The sequence below is a fragment of the Cyprinus carpio genome, chromosome A11 (genome assembly GCF_018340385.1).
Source record: "Cyprinus carpio isolate SPL01 chromosome A11, ASM1834038v1, whole genome shotgun sequence".
NCBI classification, from domain to species: Eukaryota; Metazoa; Chordata; class Actinopteri; order Cypriniformes; family Cyprinidae; genus Cyprinus; species Cyprinus carpio.
The window spans coordinates 16327949-16347099 of NC_056582.1; the positions used below are offsets into that span (position 1 = coordinate 16327949).

Below are 19151 nucleotides of genomic sequence, written 5' to 3' on the forward strand. Positions count from 1 at the left end.
CATCCAAACATCACAAATACTAAACGTCTTGGTCACAAGCCACAGGCCTCTTTAACACGTCTTAATGGAAAAAGACAGTTAGGGGCAGCAGAGAAGTTGTCTTTTGCATTCTCTGCACGAATCATTAACTCCGACGTACTTTGTTAACAGCAACTGTGACTTTTATTAAAAATAAAACAAGGTTTCAGCAGCAGAATATTCATCTGCATGTAAATAATTCCTAAGGCTGGAGAAGGAGCGTGCGGTTTGCTCACAGCTGTTTTGCATGATAGTCGAATCTCTCAGGGCAGGGTTAATTGACACATTTAGTGCCACAAAACGCACATGAATCTGCTGTTTGCGCTCTGTCAGCCAAAATGCTTGCACTGCAACCTGGCTCTCTTTGTTGACTCCAAGACGAAAGTGTGGCTGGTAAACGGGCCGTTCAGCACTGCTGTACAATCGCCGGCTTATGTTGGGCGAATGAAGTGCTCGCACCCATCCTGTGTTACAGACTGACTCAGCATGTGGCATCGTGTGATCTCAGTTTGTCTGTGCTGTGACTGTCCCCCTAGAATATTTTACAAGGGTTCACAGGAAATGAGCAAATGACTTATGCAAATCGAAAAGCAATTGAAATAACCACTGCTGTGACTCGCTTTTTCTGCTAAGATGAATGTTTTTGTAATGATATGTGGCAAATTTCTAAAACTGCAGGTCACGCTTGGCCATTTCAGCAACTTGGACAGGCTTAAAACTGACAAGGTCAATGCCAAGTTATGTTCTGAAATAGAATTGTCTCATGATTATATTAGCAAACTTTATTATGAAAATGAATGACTCCAAAATGCTTTAGTTTTCTCAAAGTTGCCTAAAATGCTGCAAGAGATTTTTAGAACCCTAATCACACAACACTAAGTGCAAATAACATTGACCTTAAAAGTAAATATGCATATTTTCTCCTCAGTAAATAACATGCCTGGGTGATTTTCTCGTCTAACGAACAAAACTTCTCGGGGAAACAGGATGTAAGTACAGCTGTTTCACAGAACTGCAATCTCCAATCAATTTTATCATAAATCACATTGTGCTCAGCACAATGCAAACACCCATCATGCTGTAAACTGCACTAACGTGGGTTTAAGTGGGCTCTCAGCCGTGTATCTGCCTAAGGCCAGCGTTCTGAAGCCAGCAGGACAAGGATGAAGAGATTGAGCAGGAGATTTGGTATGTTCTCACAACCCAGAACCTCCATTCCACATGTACCATCTGAATACACCCAAGAGTCCTTGGGTAATAAGTTCCTCTTTTTCCACCAAAATGGTGTTGGTGCTTGACAAGTGAACTTCGGTCATTTCCTCTGACTTGACAGCCGAACTGTGACATAATTGACCACAAACAAACATAGCACAGTCTTACGTATGTTCATAATACACTCTCAGAAGAAAAAAAAAAAAGTTACTAGGCTGTCACTGGAGCAGTACCTAAAGTACAAAAGTTAAAGTTACATCTTTGTATATTATTTACCCCTAAATGTTACATATTAGTACCTTAAAGGTACATCTTAAATAGTTTAAAAGTACACATTACTACCCAAAGTGTAGATATTATACCTTTTTCATGAGTGTTGCTTGCATAAAATAAAACTCTTACTATTAACGCAGTTTGCAAATTAGAACACTATGAATTATTCAAATCTAGAACAAACTGCATTAAAGCGCAGAGGTGGCTGAACTCTGTTGCACAAAAGTGATCATTTTGAAATCTAAGATGTTCTGGCAGTGGCAATGGTCGAATTTGTCACCATCCCAGCATGCATACATTTATTCAGATCTGACCTTTTGGTACAGCTTATGGGTTTTTCCAGTGTGGCATGTCATTTAATGCACCCTACTTATCCACCATCTCGGTGTAATTCGTCTGTAATCACAAGGATTTTTGCTTTTGTGAAGGTCAACAAGAGATGGAAAAAAAGCACAGCCCTGCATACATTTGTCATTTTAGCAGCAGCAAAGAGTTTTCTGTGTTTACTATCTTATTTTATACAGTTCCTTCAGACTAATACATACACTCATAACAGCACTGCTGTTTATAAGAATCAAACGCAGAGGTGGATTTTATTGTTTTTATTCTATTAACAGTGAATTGACAAACATGAGACTACATTTTATTAGCATAAAAAATACTAAAAATTCAGTGCATTTGGGGCACAAATGGAAACTTCAAGTGGTTAGTTTATATGGATGGATAATGCACAATTTGTATTATTCATGCTAAATTTAATTCACTTTTACTTACAAATTTCATATCCAAACAATGAATGACTATTGTAGCACTACAGTTATTATGGCCTTCATAAATGTTTTATGTTATAATGCCAATGGAAAACAATTTAAGTTTAACATATTTAAAAACCATTTGCAGTACCAGGACATATACGTTTCGTATATATTCACAAAGTTGCATGGTATGAAAAATGCATGAGGATAAATTGGTGAGGGGTGGAAAAAAATAAAAAATTAACTATATTATTCAGCAGCTATTTCTGAGGAATTTTATTTAGTACAGTGTGTTTGCTGTCTTCAAAAAAAAGATTAACCCCGACTAGGGTGGTTTGCTGGTCTATGCTGGCTCAGCAGGGCTTCAAGCTTGGCCAAGCTGGTGTTTAAACAGAGCTTTTTAGAGTTTTTTTAATGAATTTATTATTTATTTACTTGTTCATTTTTACCAAAAACAACCTCAATCTATTCCCTTTAACACAATATAATGTGCGTCTTTCACATTTCCTAATGGGAGACTAGAAGACAACTGAATGTGTTAAATGTGGATCAAACAAGAACAAAGAATGAGGGTAACCACCTGTAGCTTGCAGATGGAACTGCAATATTACACAAAATATCAGTGGTGAATACCCTTCAACAAGATCAATAAACATCAAAAGCTTCACAAGATCCACAACTTTCCTGCAATTAGCGGTGCTTGTATCTTTCTACAACCAGCTGGTAATGAACTTGCTTGTTAAGTAATGGTGATTTAAGCAGACGTTTCAAAAGACTGCCATATGCTGAAAATGTTTTCAGGTTGTGTACATAAGAAAAAATGTGTCCACAAAAAAAGGAAAAAAAAGAATTGCAATTAAGCTTTACCATTTAAAACATAAAACAAAAATGTAAACTGTCAAGAAATCCAAAATCAACATTCAACTTAGCACTGACCTGCCCAGACTTGTCTTCGACAGAGAATCATGTGTTCACATTATCAAGAGTCAAAGGGTGAGAGTATTCTTAGCGTGACTGCACAAAAACATGGAAACCCCTTTCATTTTGCTTTCACTTTCCATTGATAAGATTTCTTCAGACACCAGGGAATAATACCAAAAAAAAAAAAAACTCAGCAGCTCTGTGCCATGGTAAATTCATGATTCACTAAGGTTGACTAGACTGAAGCCTCAAGGAAATGTTCCATTTGAATAGCTTAGGTCCTGTCCTGGAATATTCTCATTGGAGGACCTGGATTTCTCGGGATCTCAAGGAGAAATCACATTTTATACCACACTTGCCCAGTGAAAACGGATAGTTCACTCTAAAATGAAAATTCTGTAATTCACTTTTCATCATGTCATTCCAAACCCATATTACTTTGTTTCTTTCAAATATCCTGGTCACCGTTTTTCTGTATAATAAAATTAACTGAAGACAGGAGTTGTCAATAATGACAAAAAAAGCGCCATAAAAGTGGTGCACTGATAGCTTTGTGTGAAGAAAAATATAAAAAATTATATAATTATTCACTGTTATAACCCTAGTGATGTCTGGTTTGTAAATGACTTATTCTTTTGAGTCAGATCTTTTCAACTAATCAGGTGAAAAAAAAATGGTCTGGATGATTCGTTCACAGATCGGTTCTCAAGTTCAACTCATTGACTGAAGAGGAAAGTTATTAGTGAATTAACCCTTTAAACTTTAAATGGACTGTTCGTCGCACAAAACTTTTGTACGACTTAGAAAACTTGGGAGGATGAGTCATATGGCCAGTTTTGTGATATTTTTGTATCCTTTTTGAAGCTTTCATTCATTGTAACTGCACTGAAAAGAGTGACCAGTACATTACTGTAATTCAAAAGAAAGCCATTCAGGTGTGGAATGACATATGATTAAGTAAATTGTTAAAATTTTAATTCTACTCCTTAAACACAATTTCAGATCAAACTGTGAGAGGAAGCTGCCAGATCATAAGTGTGCTTTCTGCGGTGGTTGCCACTGAACCCTCCCTCAGTCGATGGAAGCCCTTTCCACCCGAGATGACTGCTACCGAGGAAACCCTGTCCCTCCTCACCCCCTCCCTCTCACAGGATCGACCCCGGACCCACATGTCTGGGTCATCACTGAGTTCATATATAGAGCCATCTTCCATGCTGTGTTCCAAAGATTCTAACGACGAATCCGAGGCTTCTTCTGCTCTCATGGTTAACGGTCGCCCGGGCAAACCTGAGGTTGAGCGGAGGCGGTACTGTAGCAAGACGCCCCGTCCCTTTCCTTTGCCATCTACCTGGCCGGAAATACTGGCCTGCTGGAGAGATTCCTGAGAGGAAGAGTCGCTACGGTCATCCACTCCACAGGCCGAATCATGCCCTTCCACCACAGAATCCCGCTTCAGTAGATCAGGAGACAAAGTGCTGGAAAGGGCCACTAAGAAATCCACAGGCCCGCAGTGTGCATTAAGAGACATCATCCCTTTACCTGTGCCACAATGAAACAGAATTCAGATTGCTTTAATCAGTAAAAAGCAGCAATGCCAGAGGGTCAGAGAAACCTTAAAATGTGATAACTGATTTCCATTATTACACATTTAAATGAATATTACTAACTGAAATGACTTTGAATTAAAGGAATAGTTTAGAAAATTGGTCCATTATTTTGTCATCATCCTCTGTTGTTCCAGTATTTTTTTTTTCCATAAAAAGAAAAGCTCCAGCTCAGGGGGAAAACCCCATTAAAAGGTGGTTCATATGACTTTAAAATTACATTGCCCCTTAAAAAAAGCAATACTTTTATTCAGCAAGTACATGTTCTTTTCAACTTTCTCTTTATCAAAAAAATCTTGAAAATAAAAATGCATCATGGTTTCCACAAAAATATTGCAACACAATTTTTTCCAACATTGAAAATATTAAGAAATGTTTATTTGATTAGATATAATATTATTTATAATATTTTACAATTACTGTTTTTACTGTATTTTTCATCAAATAAATGCTGTCTGGTTGAGAACAAGATAATGTTTATTCAAAAACATTAAAATCGTAATAAAAAAATCTAACCAACCCCAAAATGTTAAATGTTTGCTCCAAGTTTTCTGAACCCATTGACTAACTATGCATGACCAAAATCAAATAAATTATGTATGACCTTGATATGTGTGTCATGTAAGGTTGGATATCAAATATTTGGCTACAAGACATGTTAAACACCTTTATGGCCCTTTTATGATGAAAATTTGGCATGTTGAAAAAAATACATAAAACTAAATTTAATCTTTGAAGTCTGCAAACCATTGAAGTCCATTTAATGGAGAAACATCCTGGAATGTTTTCCTCAAAAACCTTAATTTCTTTGCGACTGAAGAAAGAAAGACATGAAGATCTTGGATAACACGGGGTGAATATTTTATTTTGGAATTTAACTAATAATTTAAAAAAAGCTTACAAAAAATCATTATGTAATTGTCCTATCATTGTAGAATAGACTATCAAAAAGGACTAAAGGCACATATGTATCATGGAGAGCCATCCTCTGATCTGTGTACCTGTAATTTTGGGGATGCCCTCCAGCTTGGGCACAGGCAGGGTGATGATAATGCCCTGGGCAGTTCCCACCCACAGCAGCCCCTGGCAAATCAGCAGGCTGGTAACTCTCACACTCTTTTGACCTAAAAAAAAAAAAAAAAAAAAACCCTTCAACACTGAGTTACCTGTTTTTATCTATGCAGTATGATATTATTTTGCTCTATACTTTGAAAGGACAAACTATGCCATAGAACTAAATAATCCATTCTCCTGCTTGTATAACAACAATTATTGTTTCTGTGGAGACTCCGATTAAAACCCAGCACACTGCTGATTGCACAGCTCACAGCTGTGGTTCTCTCATCAGCTTTATTTAACTGGTTAATTATAGCAGTGTGCAGGTATGACAACATTTAAATCGCTGTTTAGAAAAAAAAAGTAACATGGAACATTTAAATGACTTTATTCACAGTGCCCAAATCCCTGAGCCTGGGTCTTTAGACATCAGAAAGCCACCACAGTATAAGGAAATCAAAGAACAACAGCAGAGAGTTCAGCAATTATGGCTGGTGGCCGCATGCTCGTATTATAAAGCTCGCTTTGCATAGTTAAGTGATAGGTAAGTGGGTATTGGCTAATTGATTCGTTTTCACGGCATGCTGTCTTTAGGATGCTACAGTACTTGGGGAGACTTTTGCTAATGTGCAAATGAAGCATTTTTAGTATGGTAGTTAGTCACCATGAAATCAGTGAAGGTCATGAAAAAACATGATCAAATTCTGCATTAGGCAGAATTCCTTCTTAGAAATGTCAGCTGTCCAGCTCTGCAGAGCATTCACCTATTATACATTCTTTTTCTGTGTGAGAGGGATCACCTTAATAATAGATTGTCAAATAAATCTGCAGTTCTGCAGTAATGCATAGGTTTGGGGGGGAAATGCATCTTGCATATTTTATTAGATCTCCTTGTAGTTGACACACAATGTGTACTTGGATTATTTCTACATTATAACTATCAAGATTAAAGTTAAAAAGTAATGAGTATTAGTATATATGCTTCAGTCTGTTAGTTCAAGAGCTAATATGAAATACCAGTAAAGAATACATTCACATCATTTTTTCTACATATGTTCATACATTTTAACACAAAGTTGTATAAATGAATACTAGTGGTGTATTATAAACAAACAATATTTTAAAATTAACATTAACAATTAAATGAATGCATTAAATAATGTTAAAAAGCTGAACCTTGTGTTCAAAGTGTTACCATATAAATAAAGGAAAGTGTGTGTCTTAGGTCCTGTAACTGGTAATAACAGTTCTTTTCAATGCGTTTGATTTCTTTTCCGTTTTCTCTTTCACTCTTAAAATGATTAAAATAATTTCATGTAGTCTTTCAATTAATAAGAGGCAATAAAAACTGTATGCTTAATAATATAGGAAACGCAGTTTAAAATAATTTTAAATGGTCACACCGCAGGTCATTCAAATTGATTACTATTACACAAAATTACTTCATTTCAGCTAATTACTATATGACATTAAGGGCAGGAGTTTAATAAAATAGAATATAATCAATATAATAATATGTTTCAAAGATTCTCTTTGATGTAATATCAACTTCCCCTATGGATCTGATGTCTGGCTTGCTTATCTTGTCTGAAGGTTCTAGTTACTTTAATACAATAATTAATTCATCACCCATCACTTGGATGCAAACCTGTGGGATTAGCAGACCACTGATCTGTAATAACTATATCAGTCCTCCTATGTGTGATGTGTACAGATTAGCATATAGGCTTTGGCAGATGGGGAAGAAGGCATCTGCAAAACTTATTTTCACTTTTGTGCTCCGTTGACTGTAAACCCCCAACATAACATGAAATTGCAGTGTTACCTCACCCAACTACATATTTAAACACATCTAGCTGCGTAAATTCGACAACAGCCTCGGGGTCGCAGGACCTTCGCAGACATCTTCACCACAATACTCTCCTTTTCTCCTTCACGTCTTGTGAAATACAGCTGTAACTTTGATCCAAAGGTTTGATGTTCTCGCTGTTTGACAAAAAAAAAAAACCTAAGGTATATCTTTCTTCTCTTTGGTTTTAATGAGAGACAGTTGTAGCAACAGGCCAGTTGACATTAACTTGCTCTGGCCAGTTCCTGAAGTCTGCTACACCAGTTTGGGTTTATTTTTCTCCTTCTGCTTTCTTTTCCACTTGATTGCAATTGTCTGTGACAACTGGAGAATCATAGGGGGTTTTTTTAGCTAAAAGAACACTATTAGACAGTCTGAAAAGAGTGATTCTGCAAGCTACTGGAGCGATGCCACCAAGATTTTTTCTTTATATGGTCTGATGTGTGGAGCTGTAATTTCTGTAAATTTCAGAACTTTTCAGCTGAATTGCCTCATGAAGCGACACTATTTGCTATGTGGCTACTTGAAGGGGTCATGATCCCTGAGAAATCATAAAACGCTGCTTTGATCTTTTTTTAGTTTGCAAAACTCTGGGGTAAGAGGTTCAATGTACTATAAAAACAGACTTTTAGGCATGTAAATTCAGAACTGTAAAACTAAAAACATTATCATTAGTCTAAGGCTATGTTTACACTAGTGGTGTTTTGTGGATTTTTGTTTCTGAAACGCATAACTTTTTCTCTACGGTTACACCGAAAGCGCACTGTCGTATAAACTCTCCCCTCGACAGAACGGAGCCTTTATGAAAACGCTGCAGACTCTATTTTAGTTTGAAAACTTCCATGGGGTTGCGTTTGCAGTGATAAAGATGGATCAGGAGCTGTGTAAATCTTCGTATCCTTGACAGCTGTGTAAATAAAGAGTCTGCGGATGAACTTTATCCTTCAGACAGCTGTGTGATCATTTTTAATTTTTAACCCGTTGATTCATTTACAAACAAAGCATTATCAATGCTCATGTGCCCTGATTACCTGCATCTGAGTAATGGTCATGTGACATACACTTTTTTGGTTGTTTCATTGTGGATTGAGATCATTTCTGAATGACTTGACTGTCTGTCTTGAAGTCGTTGTGGTGTTCACACTATGCAAAACTACGGAAATGATCGATGTGCTGTTCAGACTACATGACTTGACTGTCTGTCTTGAAGTCGTTGTGGTGTTCACACTATGCAAAACTACGTAAATGATCCACAACAGGGAGTCACATACGTTATGTCACGAAAACACATGCGAGAACTTGAACAGGAATGACACGAAACAAGTGAAACAGGATTTGGTTATTTTAAAATGAACATTCCAAACTTTTCTTAAAGCCGTGTTCCTGCTGCTGTTGAAAAAAAAAAAAGCGCTCCCTGCTTCTTTTCTTCTTTTCGTCCAAACACATTTTTGCTCTTAAAGCTGTGTGATTTCTGCTGCTGCTAGATTTATTGTTTTTGTCTTTCCGCTGTCGGTCAACACATGCCTTGCTCTCTCTTGGCTGTAGCTCATCACGGTACCCCATTCATAGACACCACGTGATGTTGACGTGCAAATCTGGCTTAAAAAAAAAAAACCCCACCTAACATAAAAAAAAAAAAAAAAAAAAAAAATAAATAAACCCCATAAATAATTTATTTTATTATATTTCCTTCCCTTCCTTGCTTATATGTTGAATGTTTACACACGCTCCCTTCTGCAAAAAGGTAGTGAAAACCATGGCATGGCTTATATTTATTTCATCTAAATGGAGTGATATATCACAAAGAATTTGACAAATCTGATATTTAAGAGGACCCATGGGAAAATGAAGATGGCTAAAGGTGAGTTCAGAGAGAAAAAAAAAAAAGACACACCAGATTAATTAAAGACCAGCTGCACTAAGAAAAGGCACAATGGCAAAACGTTGGCACATTACCAACATGCCACGGCTGCTGAAGTCATGACAAGAGTGTTGCCATGGCAACATTTCGAATGGAAAGCTTTGTCCGTGCCATTGTGCCTTTTCCTGTCTGTAACCCAGCAACTCCATTACTGCTCTGCGGGGTCTTAAGTTAGCTACTTATTCACGGTCGGTCCCTGGAGAGCCAGCCTACAGGAACCATTCCAACAAGAACTTCTCCGTCATTACCTTTTTATCATGAGAAGTGCAGTTCAAAGAAATGACGGAAACAAGCGCTGATCAAGCACTTGTGAAGGCATAAAGAATTTTGGTATTCAAATGGCTCCTTTCACAGGGTCAAAGGAGAGATACTCACTGGGGTTGTAAAATGACGAGGGTGTAGATATGTTGATCTCCTGCAGGTGCTCCAGTGTTTCCGTATGGAACAAGCGTATAGAGGAACCTTCTGAAAAGGCCATCCATACACCCCCACCAGCTCGCACCATGTGGGCCACGCTCACCAGCGGGTCCTGATGGACCTCAAATCTCTAAGACATAACAGAGGACAATAGGATTACATTAGAGAGATAGGAGTTAACTAGCTTCATATCAATACAGGTCAAGTGGGACATTCTCTGATAGTTTGAAATTGAGTTTTTAAGATATGTTGCCAAATTTCTCACATAAAACCATGTCAAATTGCTGAAGATCTCCACTATAAAACCCATAAAAAATCTACCAAAACTGCAAGACATTTATAAAAAAAAAATAAAAAATAAAAAATAAATTTTTTTTTTTTAAGATTACGGGTCTTTAAGATTACTTTTTGTTGCTCAGAAAAAAAATCATACTGGTTTGGAACAACATGCGGCTGAGTAAATAACAGAAATTTAATTTTTGAGAATAAACTCGAGTGTCCCATTTTACTAGCTGATTTAGACAAAGACATAATTGTGATAATGGAAAACCTGATAAGATGCCAAATGGTGCAGCATTTTAAGATTCTTAAAAACTGAACATAAGTCACTGAAATTGCATGTTTACATATAAAACGATCATTATTTTGATCATCCAAAGTGTCTAAAACACATTTTTATGCATTTTATGCAAGTTATAATTTTGCTAAATTGTACTTGTGCACAACCGGCACATTTTGAATTCTGAAGACCCATAATGCATTTGAGTTACATTTATTCAGCAGGAATCCTGCTAATTCTCATTCCAAAGGGATGTTGCATGCCATATTATCTTCAACATAAAATTCACACTAAAACAGCATCAAATTCTGTGCACAGCAAGAAGAAACTATAGTAATGCTGTGTAACAGAAAGGTGTAATCTAAGTTGCATTTGAAATGTATGACCTACATCTTTAACTGGGAAGTGGAATGTTAAGTAGAAACAGCATGACATTAACATGCCCTTCATGATGATGCTAATTCATTTCAGTCGCATAGCTTTACTAATGGGTAAAAAGGTGGACTGGAAAACCAGAGACCAATGAGAATAAACAAGCCGAAAAGATTGGAACACATTCTGGACTGGTACAGAACTCAATAAGGCATGACAAAAGCAAGCAGTTACAAAACTCCATCTCCTTGTTCCTCTCATTTGCTTTCTCTTCTCCATTAGCTCACAATCGGAATATTGAACTATAATGACAACATGTCCATCACAAATGTATGTAGCTTTTATTTTCCCCTCTTTTATTCTTGGTGCAGTTCATGCAAGGACTCTCAAAAGCAACTACTGAGATGGAAGAGGGAATTCATATCTTCATATTTCTTTTTTCTTTGGTTGCTGCAAAACACCACAGGGCTCCATTAAAGACAAAACCTGAGTATTTGGATAGCTCTGCTCCTGGGAAACCATGGATTTTATCCTGTGGCAAAAAAAAAAAGATAAGAAGCAGATAATATTCTGGTCACCTTCTATCAAAAGATCTCCAGCTGAACTTCAGATACATCATCCAAAGATTAAGCTGGAGGTGCATTTCTATTTCTATCTATTTGTCACTAAATCAGAAGGATAAGATATAGATAGTTCACCCGAATACTAACATGCTGTCATTATTTACACACCCATAAGTTTCTTCAAACCTTTTTTTTTTTTTTTTTTTTTTTTTTTTTTTTTTTGACATCCAATGTTGTTTTAGTTGAAACATTCTTCAAACTATACACTTTTACATCAGTCGGTCCAAAAAGACCACATCAATTTTATTTCACACACAAAAATTATGAACTACAAAGTCAAATTAAGAGATATAATGAATTTTGTTATATAAAATAACAAATAACATTTTAAAGTCACAACTTTGAGTTACAAAAGTCAAAATTATGACAAATTCAAAATCTGAGATATAACAAAGATGAAACAGGCTTCCATAGTGTCAGTGGCAGACTACAGAGACTGTACACAGTACTGATCTGTGTCATCTCCAATAAAAAAAAAGTTCTTGCTAGATTAACATTTTTTTCCAACACAGCACCATGGGTGCTAATTAACACCTCAAAGAGAACATGCATTACGGCCTTATTGGCTTCTTACTACTTTAGAATTTTCCCGCAAAATGCCATAATCCTTCACGGGGATTATTCTAAATAGTATCCTAACACTGGGATACTTGTTTTATGGGGATCCAGCATTCAGTATCATTGGTTTTCAAGCAGAAGTGCCTTCCAGAAGATCTAATACTGTAGCAACCATTACACCATATCTAAATACATATTTTAGCTTAGTATTAAGCAAATTTAAATTGTGATATTGAACTTGTATACTACTTTGCACACTTGTTTCCGCTAAAGTACAAGATGCTCTATGGATTGTTCTCAGATCAAACTGGGGAAAATTGTCAGGTTTTACACACAAAAATTACAAAATGCAAAAAAGCATTCTCACTGGTGGATTTACTCATAATCTTCACTTTGAATATGCTTATAATCTGCATTTCTGCTTACCATTTTATTTGTTATAAAAGGATATTCAGTTGTACAAACACAAAAGCAAAAACCAATGCAAATGAACACCTTCCTTCCTTTATCTATTCCTGCAATGCACAGCATTATTGTGCCTTCAAAATCATCATCTGAACAGTGGGTTCAAGGGCCACACATCATGAAGGTTTCAATGACTCAGGATCCAGTTTCTTTGATTTCAAAGTGATTCACAGCGGCGCAATGCTCTACTGTCTCAGAAAACAATACACCCCCTCCCAAACACCTTTTTAAAAGTCCACAGGGAAAGAGGAGCCATTTCATGCCTGATCCTCTAATGAGGCATGAGGGAGCCGCGCTCCTTATCGAGGGTTTGCACGCAGCCCCCTGAGGTCTGTGGTGCTACCGAGGAGCCCTGAGAACTCTTACAAACAGCTAGTTCTCCAGTCTGGGGTTGAGGCAGATTAGTTGGAGGGAGTAAGGTGGGTGAGAGAGACGGTTCTCTCCTCTGCACACTAGCGGACAGGGATTAGCACCTGTTTGCGTACCCTTGCCAAAGGGAGCTTCTTTTGTTTGAGAGCAAGGGAGAATGCTGAAACTGCCTTTGATGTGTTCTCGCTTTTAATTGACTTGTCGGGGGTGCTTGCCTTTGCTCTCGTTCTCTCAATGTTTTCGTTTTATTTCACTTGGACTATTTCTTCAGAGACAAGACACCAGACGAATACTTCTATCAACTATATGGCAAACATATCATATTACGATTTCTTTTTTTCAGAAAAACAGCCCAACTAATTTTCCTATTTAACAAAATAAAAAATGACAGACATTTAGGCCAAAGTGGGCAAAGATAAAAATCTATATCATTATTTTAACTTTGTTATTAAAAAAATAAAACCAAAGATACGCATTCCAAAAACATATAATATACAAATAAAACAAAGAATGCTTTGTTTTTCAAGTACAGTAGGTGTATTAAACAGTAGCATTCAAGAAATTGAATTACCAAATATAAAAATAAAAACTATATACAGTACACTTTACTTCATAAATTATATATATATATATATATATATATATATTATATATATATATATATATATATATATATATATATATATATATATATATATATATATATATAACATTAAAGGAATATTTCACCCAAAATGTAAATTCTATTTTCATTCACTCACTCTGAAGTCAAAACTTGAATGAGTTTCTTTCTTCTGTTGAACATACAGTGAAAGTTATTTTGAAGAATGTGTGTAAACAAACAGTTGCTGGTCACCAGTGACTTCCATAGTATTTTTTCCTACTCTCAAATTCAGTGGGGACCAGCAATTGTTTGGTTACCCACATCAAATGCAAAAGATGATTTAGTCCAGTATTCAGGCTCTGTTTTACATCCTTTTTAGCATGCGCACTTCAGGTGTATGTGCTCAGAAAAAGCACATGTCAGAATGAAATGTTTAACCGGCAAGGGTTTAAAGCACATGCAAATAATGCACTTTTGTGTGGTGTCCCGTGAGTGTAACTCTCCCACTGAGTTAGCATTTGATGTGATGTGCTGTAGCACGATAATACGATATTTATTCAAAAGCAGATTGTGGACACATTTTAATCGTCAACCCTACATCACTATCACAGCAGGAGAGCACTGTTCTTCCCTACCAGCGGACAAAACACAGCACGCCTCCACCTACCATCTAAACCCTCATTAGTCTACTATAATACTAGGTGACAGTGCTTACAAGAGCAACATGTTTAAACAACCACTCATTTAAGGAAGCGTGGGACTTCACTCTCCAGGTTTTACTGTTCTGAATGGATTTCTACAGCCCTGTTACCACCTGGTATTAAGAGTTTATATTATAAATTTTCAGTGATCTTTTCACAAGAGATCAGATGAGATGCATTTCCATTTACTCCTGGTTTTAACATACATTTCATATTCATCTCCTGTGACCACTTGTGTTCAGATTTCATCTGGATCCTCCTCTCTTATTTTGTAAAAATATACATCACTTTCTAAGGGAGTGCAATGTGTGGCCCACAAGTTTTCTGGCACAACATAATGAAGTTTGAATCAATATTTTCATGCACTTTCTCAAAACACATCCCATAACACTCACATGTTAGGTCAAGATTTTAGATTGATCGATCATAAGGCCATTGCATGGCAAGCCAGAGGTCGGCCAACCTTGGGTGGTCTTTGAGCATCTGTCAGCTCAGTTTTTGCAGTGTGCACCATCCACACTAGTTGGCTCCAGTTGGCTGTTTGGCCGACTGAGCATGTTGAATTGGTGTTGGTCAGTCAGTTCTACAGTGCCTTGCGAATGTATTCATACCCCTTTTTGCTGCCTTATGTTAAACTGCTTTTAATAATTTTTCCCCACAATAATTTATGCTCCATACAACATAATTGTAAAGCATAAAAAGAGGTTTTAAACATCTTTGCAAATTTATAAAAACTAAAAACTAAAATGATTCCATTGCATAAGTATCCATAACCCTTATCTGGGACAGTTGAAATTTAGTTCAGGAGCATACATTTTGCTTGTAGATGTTATTACATTTCAAGTGAAGTTAACAGCTGATAATGCATGTCAGAGCAAAAACCAAGCACTGAAATCAAAATAACTGCCTGTAGAGCTCAGAAACAGGTTTGTGTCAAGCCACACATCTTTTAAATAATTCACAAAAAAAGTTCTGCTCAACCAGGACTCTTTCTATAACTGACAAACTCTCCAAAACTAGAAAATTATTCAAAAATCAACCAGGACTCTTTCTAGAGCTGGCCTCCTGGCCAAACTGAGCAACTGATGGAGAAATGCTTTGGCACTAGATTAGTTTTCCATTTCTGAATGATAATAATAATAATTATAATAATAATAAACTTTATTTTATAAAGCGCCTTTAAAAGCAGCTTCTCAAAGTGCCGGACACAATATAATCAATATAATAAAAAACAATACAAAATCAACAAGCAAATGCAAGTTTAAAAAATATGTCTTAAGTTGAACCTTAAAAACATCATAAGTCTGAGCCTCCCTAAGTTCGAGAGGCAGTGAATTCCAAAGGACAGGAGCATAGAAAGAGAAAGCCTTATAACACATAGATCTTAAGACATGTTTGAGGAACAACCAACAAGTTTGACTGAGAGGAATGCAATCTACGACTAGAAGTGTATGGATGTAATAATTCTGTAAGGTAATGTGGTGCCAGTCCATGACATGCTTTAAAAGTAAACATCATAATTTTGAAATCCACTCTAAACCTGACCAGGAGCTAGTGCAAAGATTTTTACATATGACTGCCAATCCTAGTCCCATTTACAATCCTGACGGCTGAATTTTGTTCATATTGTCACATGTTTTGTGATGAATATAGAATACTGCCAACTGCTGATTTTCTCATGCAGGTGCAGAATGTACATGCTAGTTGGCCGTTTGTTGTAGTCTTAGCGGTGTAATAAAGTGCAACTTTTTTTCATGCACATTAATGCGAGGTGACAATACAGCTGTCTTTCATTACAGCTTGTTCTTAGATGTCAGTTTGGCGTGTCACAGCCTTTACTACCAAGTGTAAAGATGGCCTACATAATAATGAGCCAAACTTGGAAATTAAGTTGGTTGCGAACCCACATTTTTTTGCAAGGTTTTATTATTATTAAGTGTTTTCTCTGCATAGTGCTTCCACGCCCGACCATCACTGTTTGTTTTCTCTGCAGTACTGGAGTTAAAATGCTTTCAGCATTCTACTTCAATAGTAATCCATCGTCCTCTGTCGTTGCGGGTCATTGGAACAAGGTGGCACGCTGCAGAGTGTGGAATTCTTACATAAAACCGGTGACGAGAGATACAAATTCGCACAGGCTCTGTTGCTTATCCCACCGACACACCTCATCGTATGCCACTTTGCCATGAGTCCCAAGGAGGCAGATATACAGCTGTATAGGAGATGCTTCCCCCTTCAGCTGCTGGGCCTGCATGGCTCCGCAGGGAAAGGGATACAATGTAATCAGTCGAACAAAACAGAGCACTGGCCTGAACCGTGGAGGATCAACCGAAAAGCAGCAGGGGCCCACTCACCTACCAGTAGCTCAAATCTCCTCTCTGATGGGCGCATCCAGAGAAATCACAAAAGGATAAAAGAGATGTTTGATTCCAGAGATAAAACCCAAGAAGGCAGAACTAAAGGAAGGGCTCAGGGTCAGTGGCGGCGTTTCACAAAACCATAGGGTATGGCGGGTGTGGGGTTGTGGGGGGGGGTGCAGAAAGGTGGAAAAACATTTCAGTAATTAAACACTGCATTATCAGTGTTGGTATTGTATTAGATAGCCTACTTGCACTTAACATTACATTACAATCAAACTCAAATGGAGTTTTTGACCAGCGAATGACGGAGATTTTGTCTGGTGTTTTGTCTGTCAGAATGACCGCATCTGAGGCTGAGGCAGCATGTGCATCGCATAATACGTTTTCATCAACTTTTACAGGTTATATAACTTTTATTGTAGTTATATGGCCACTTAGTTTTTCTTGTTGTTTAATACACTTGGCCAAAATCTCATGATATTGTAACAGAAAGGATGAAGAGCTATATGCACATGATATTTAAAACATGCAAAATTATAATGGCCACAACTAGACGGCAAATAACATACTTCTTCGGTCTTCAAACAGAGAAAAAATATTAGCCTTTACATATATAATTTTTGAAAAGGAAACACTGTACTTATTCAAACATCAGTTATTTATTTACAATTCAATTGCGAACAAGGGGAGATCTGTCTCCTCCGGGCTGTGTGCAGCGCGTCAATCTGAATGGAGGCAGGGTGAAGTTACGAGGTTTCGCTGTGAGCTTGAGGATACAGTGGCGTTACTAAGTTTTGCTGACAAGCCCTTTTTAATGCTTATCATGGGATAAATATTTGTAAATTTGTAAAATAATAATAACGAAATATAATAGAGATATGAAGTTTGAATAATTTTCCACGGCACACCTGACTGGGCTAGGGTATGGCAACTGCCATACGGAAATGCCGCCCCTGCTCAGGGTTATGGAGGCCCATGGAGTAGATCCCCAGTGTACAGCTTCTCCATATTTGAGACCAGAATAGATTATGAGCACGTCAGAACTATTTACTCATCCTGGTAGGTTTAAAAGTAAGAGGGGGAAAAAAGACCCCAGAGGAGACAACCTGGCCATATGTATTGCTACTCCTCTGTAGGATTATTGATCTTCACACACAAGCTAATTTGTCAGTCAGTGTTGGCCAAGTGCCTGTGAAACTCTTTCATTTGCTAAAGTTTGGTGTGAAAGCATATCAGCATGAGCAGAGGTTTGGAATGATGAGTCTACCTGAGTGCACAAACTGAAGCCGTCAAGTACAGTTACTGTGTTTGCACAGCTAGCCCAGACCAAGCCTTCCAAGGCAAGAAGTGTCCTGATGGGATCTGAACCAACTGTTACTTTTCTACAGGTGTCTTGGTTCCACAGTTCCCCTACAAGACAGAAACACAAAAACACACAGTAAGTTCACTGTAAAGGGCCGTACACACCGGGACGAATATCGGCGCGCGTTATTCGCCAGCGTTTTTCAACGCGTTTTTTGTGTTCACACCCAAGCGATTTTCGCTGACGATGAGCCGAGTGAACATGCAATTTCATTCCCTGACATTAGATGGCACTTAATGAAAAACAGAAATACTAGAAATACTTTGTAATCGCTGTCGCGTTTGTCATATAGTTCTTTGTGTTCCGACACCAACGAGACCAGCAACTCTACATTCATCTTGCCTTGCATCTTCTTCGTCTTATTTCTTCCCGGCAGTGTAGACGCTACTTGGCGTATATCTTCTTCGCCGTTACGTATGTGTGCTCAGCAAGACAGTTTTGTGTTTGAGCGCCCCCAAGTTGTGTTTTACTGTAACTTCAGAAGCTCCAGACACGTGTGCAAAAGCGCCATTCTCATTGGTCGTATAGTTTTTGACACGGTGCGTCAAACCAAAAAAACGAACCCGAGGCGTTTTTTAAAAAATGACGCTTTTACGCGTGGCGTTTTTCGCGTCGGTGTGCACACTCACATTGGCGCCCTTTGTTTAGTCACGAGGCGTTAAACGTCGGCGAATATTGCGCGCGAAATTCGTCCCGGTGTGAACAGGCCTTTAGAAGACTATCAAGATTCTTGTACTCCCACTATGGGTAGGTTCTTAAAGCAAACTTTTTATCCTTTTTACACAGGAATTGGGTAATTTTTTTAGTAGAGCAGAAACTATTAGTCAACATTATCAACAACATTGGCAAAAAAAAAAAAAAGTCTACAAATATTTTTGTTGTCAAATACTCATTTGATCTCATATTACCTATTGTAAGGGCCTGCAATAACGCGGTTTGACTAGTGTGGCACTGTAGAGCAAGACTTTGTAACAAGGATTTTATGTTGCCTAAATATACACATGAAATTACAGCTTGATTGGACAAAAATATTCATGTAATATTCAAAGATTCAAATGTAATGTCCCCCCCCCCATTGCATTTCATAATCCATTTCAAGCTGACACTGCTGTGTCCTTTTAAAGAACTCTTTTTTATTATTATTAATAATA

The 19151-nt window shown here is 37.4% G+C and overlaps 1 protein-coding gene across 4 annotated transcripts in view; it reads right to left on the reverse strand.

Annotated features, from left to right (window-relative positions):
• Positions 1-3166: 3166 nt before the first annotated feature.
• Positions 3167-19151, reverse strand: part of arhgef10la (Rho guanine nucleotide exchange factor (GEF) 10-like a) — a 112933-nt gene continuing 96948 nt past the window's right edge. For all 4 annotated transcript variants that reach the window (XM_042766511.1, XM_042766513.1, XM_042766510.1 and 1 more), the window contains 4 exons: positions 17905-18047; positions 9985-10156; positions 5785-5907; positions 3167-4718 (listed from right to left, as the gene is read on the reverse strand). In XM_042766511.1, coding sequence (XP_042622445.1) covers positions 4183-4718; positions 5785-5907; positions 9985-10156; positions 17905-18047 — 974 coding nt within the window. In that variant the 3' untranslated portion in view covers positions 3167-4182. The remainder of the gene's footprint in view (positions 4719-5784; positions 5908-9984; positions 10157-17904; positions 18048-19151) is intronic.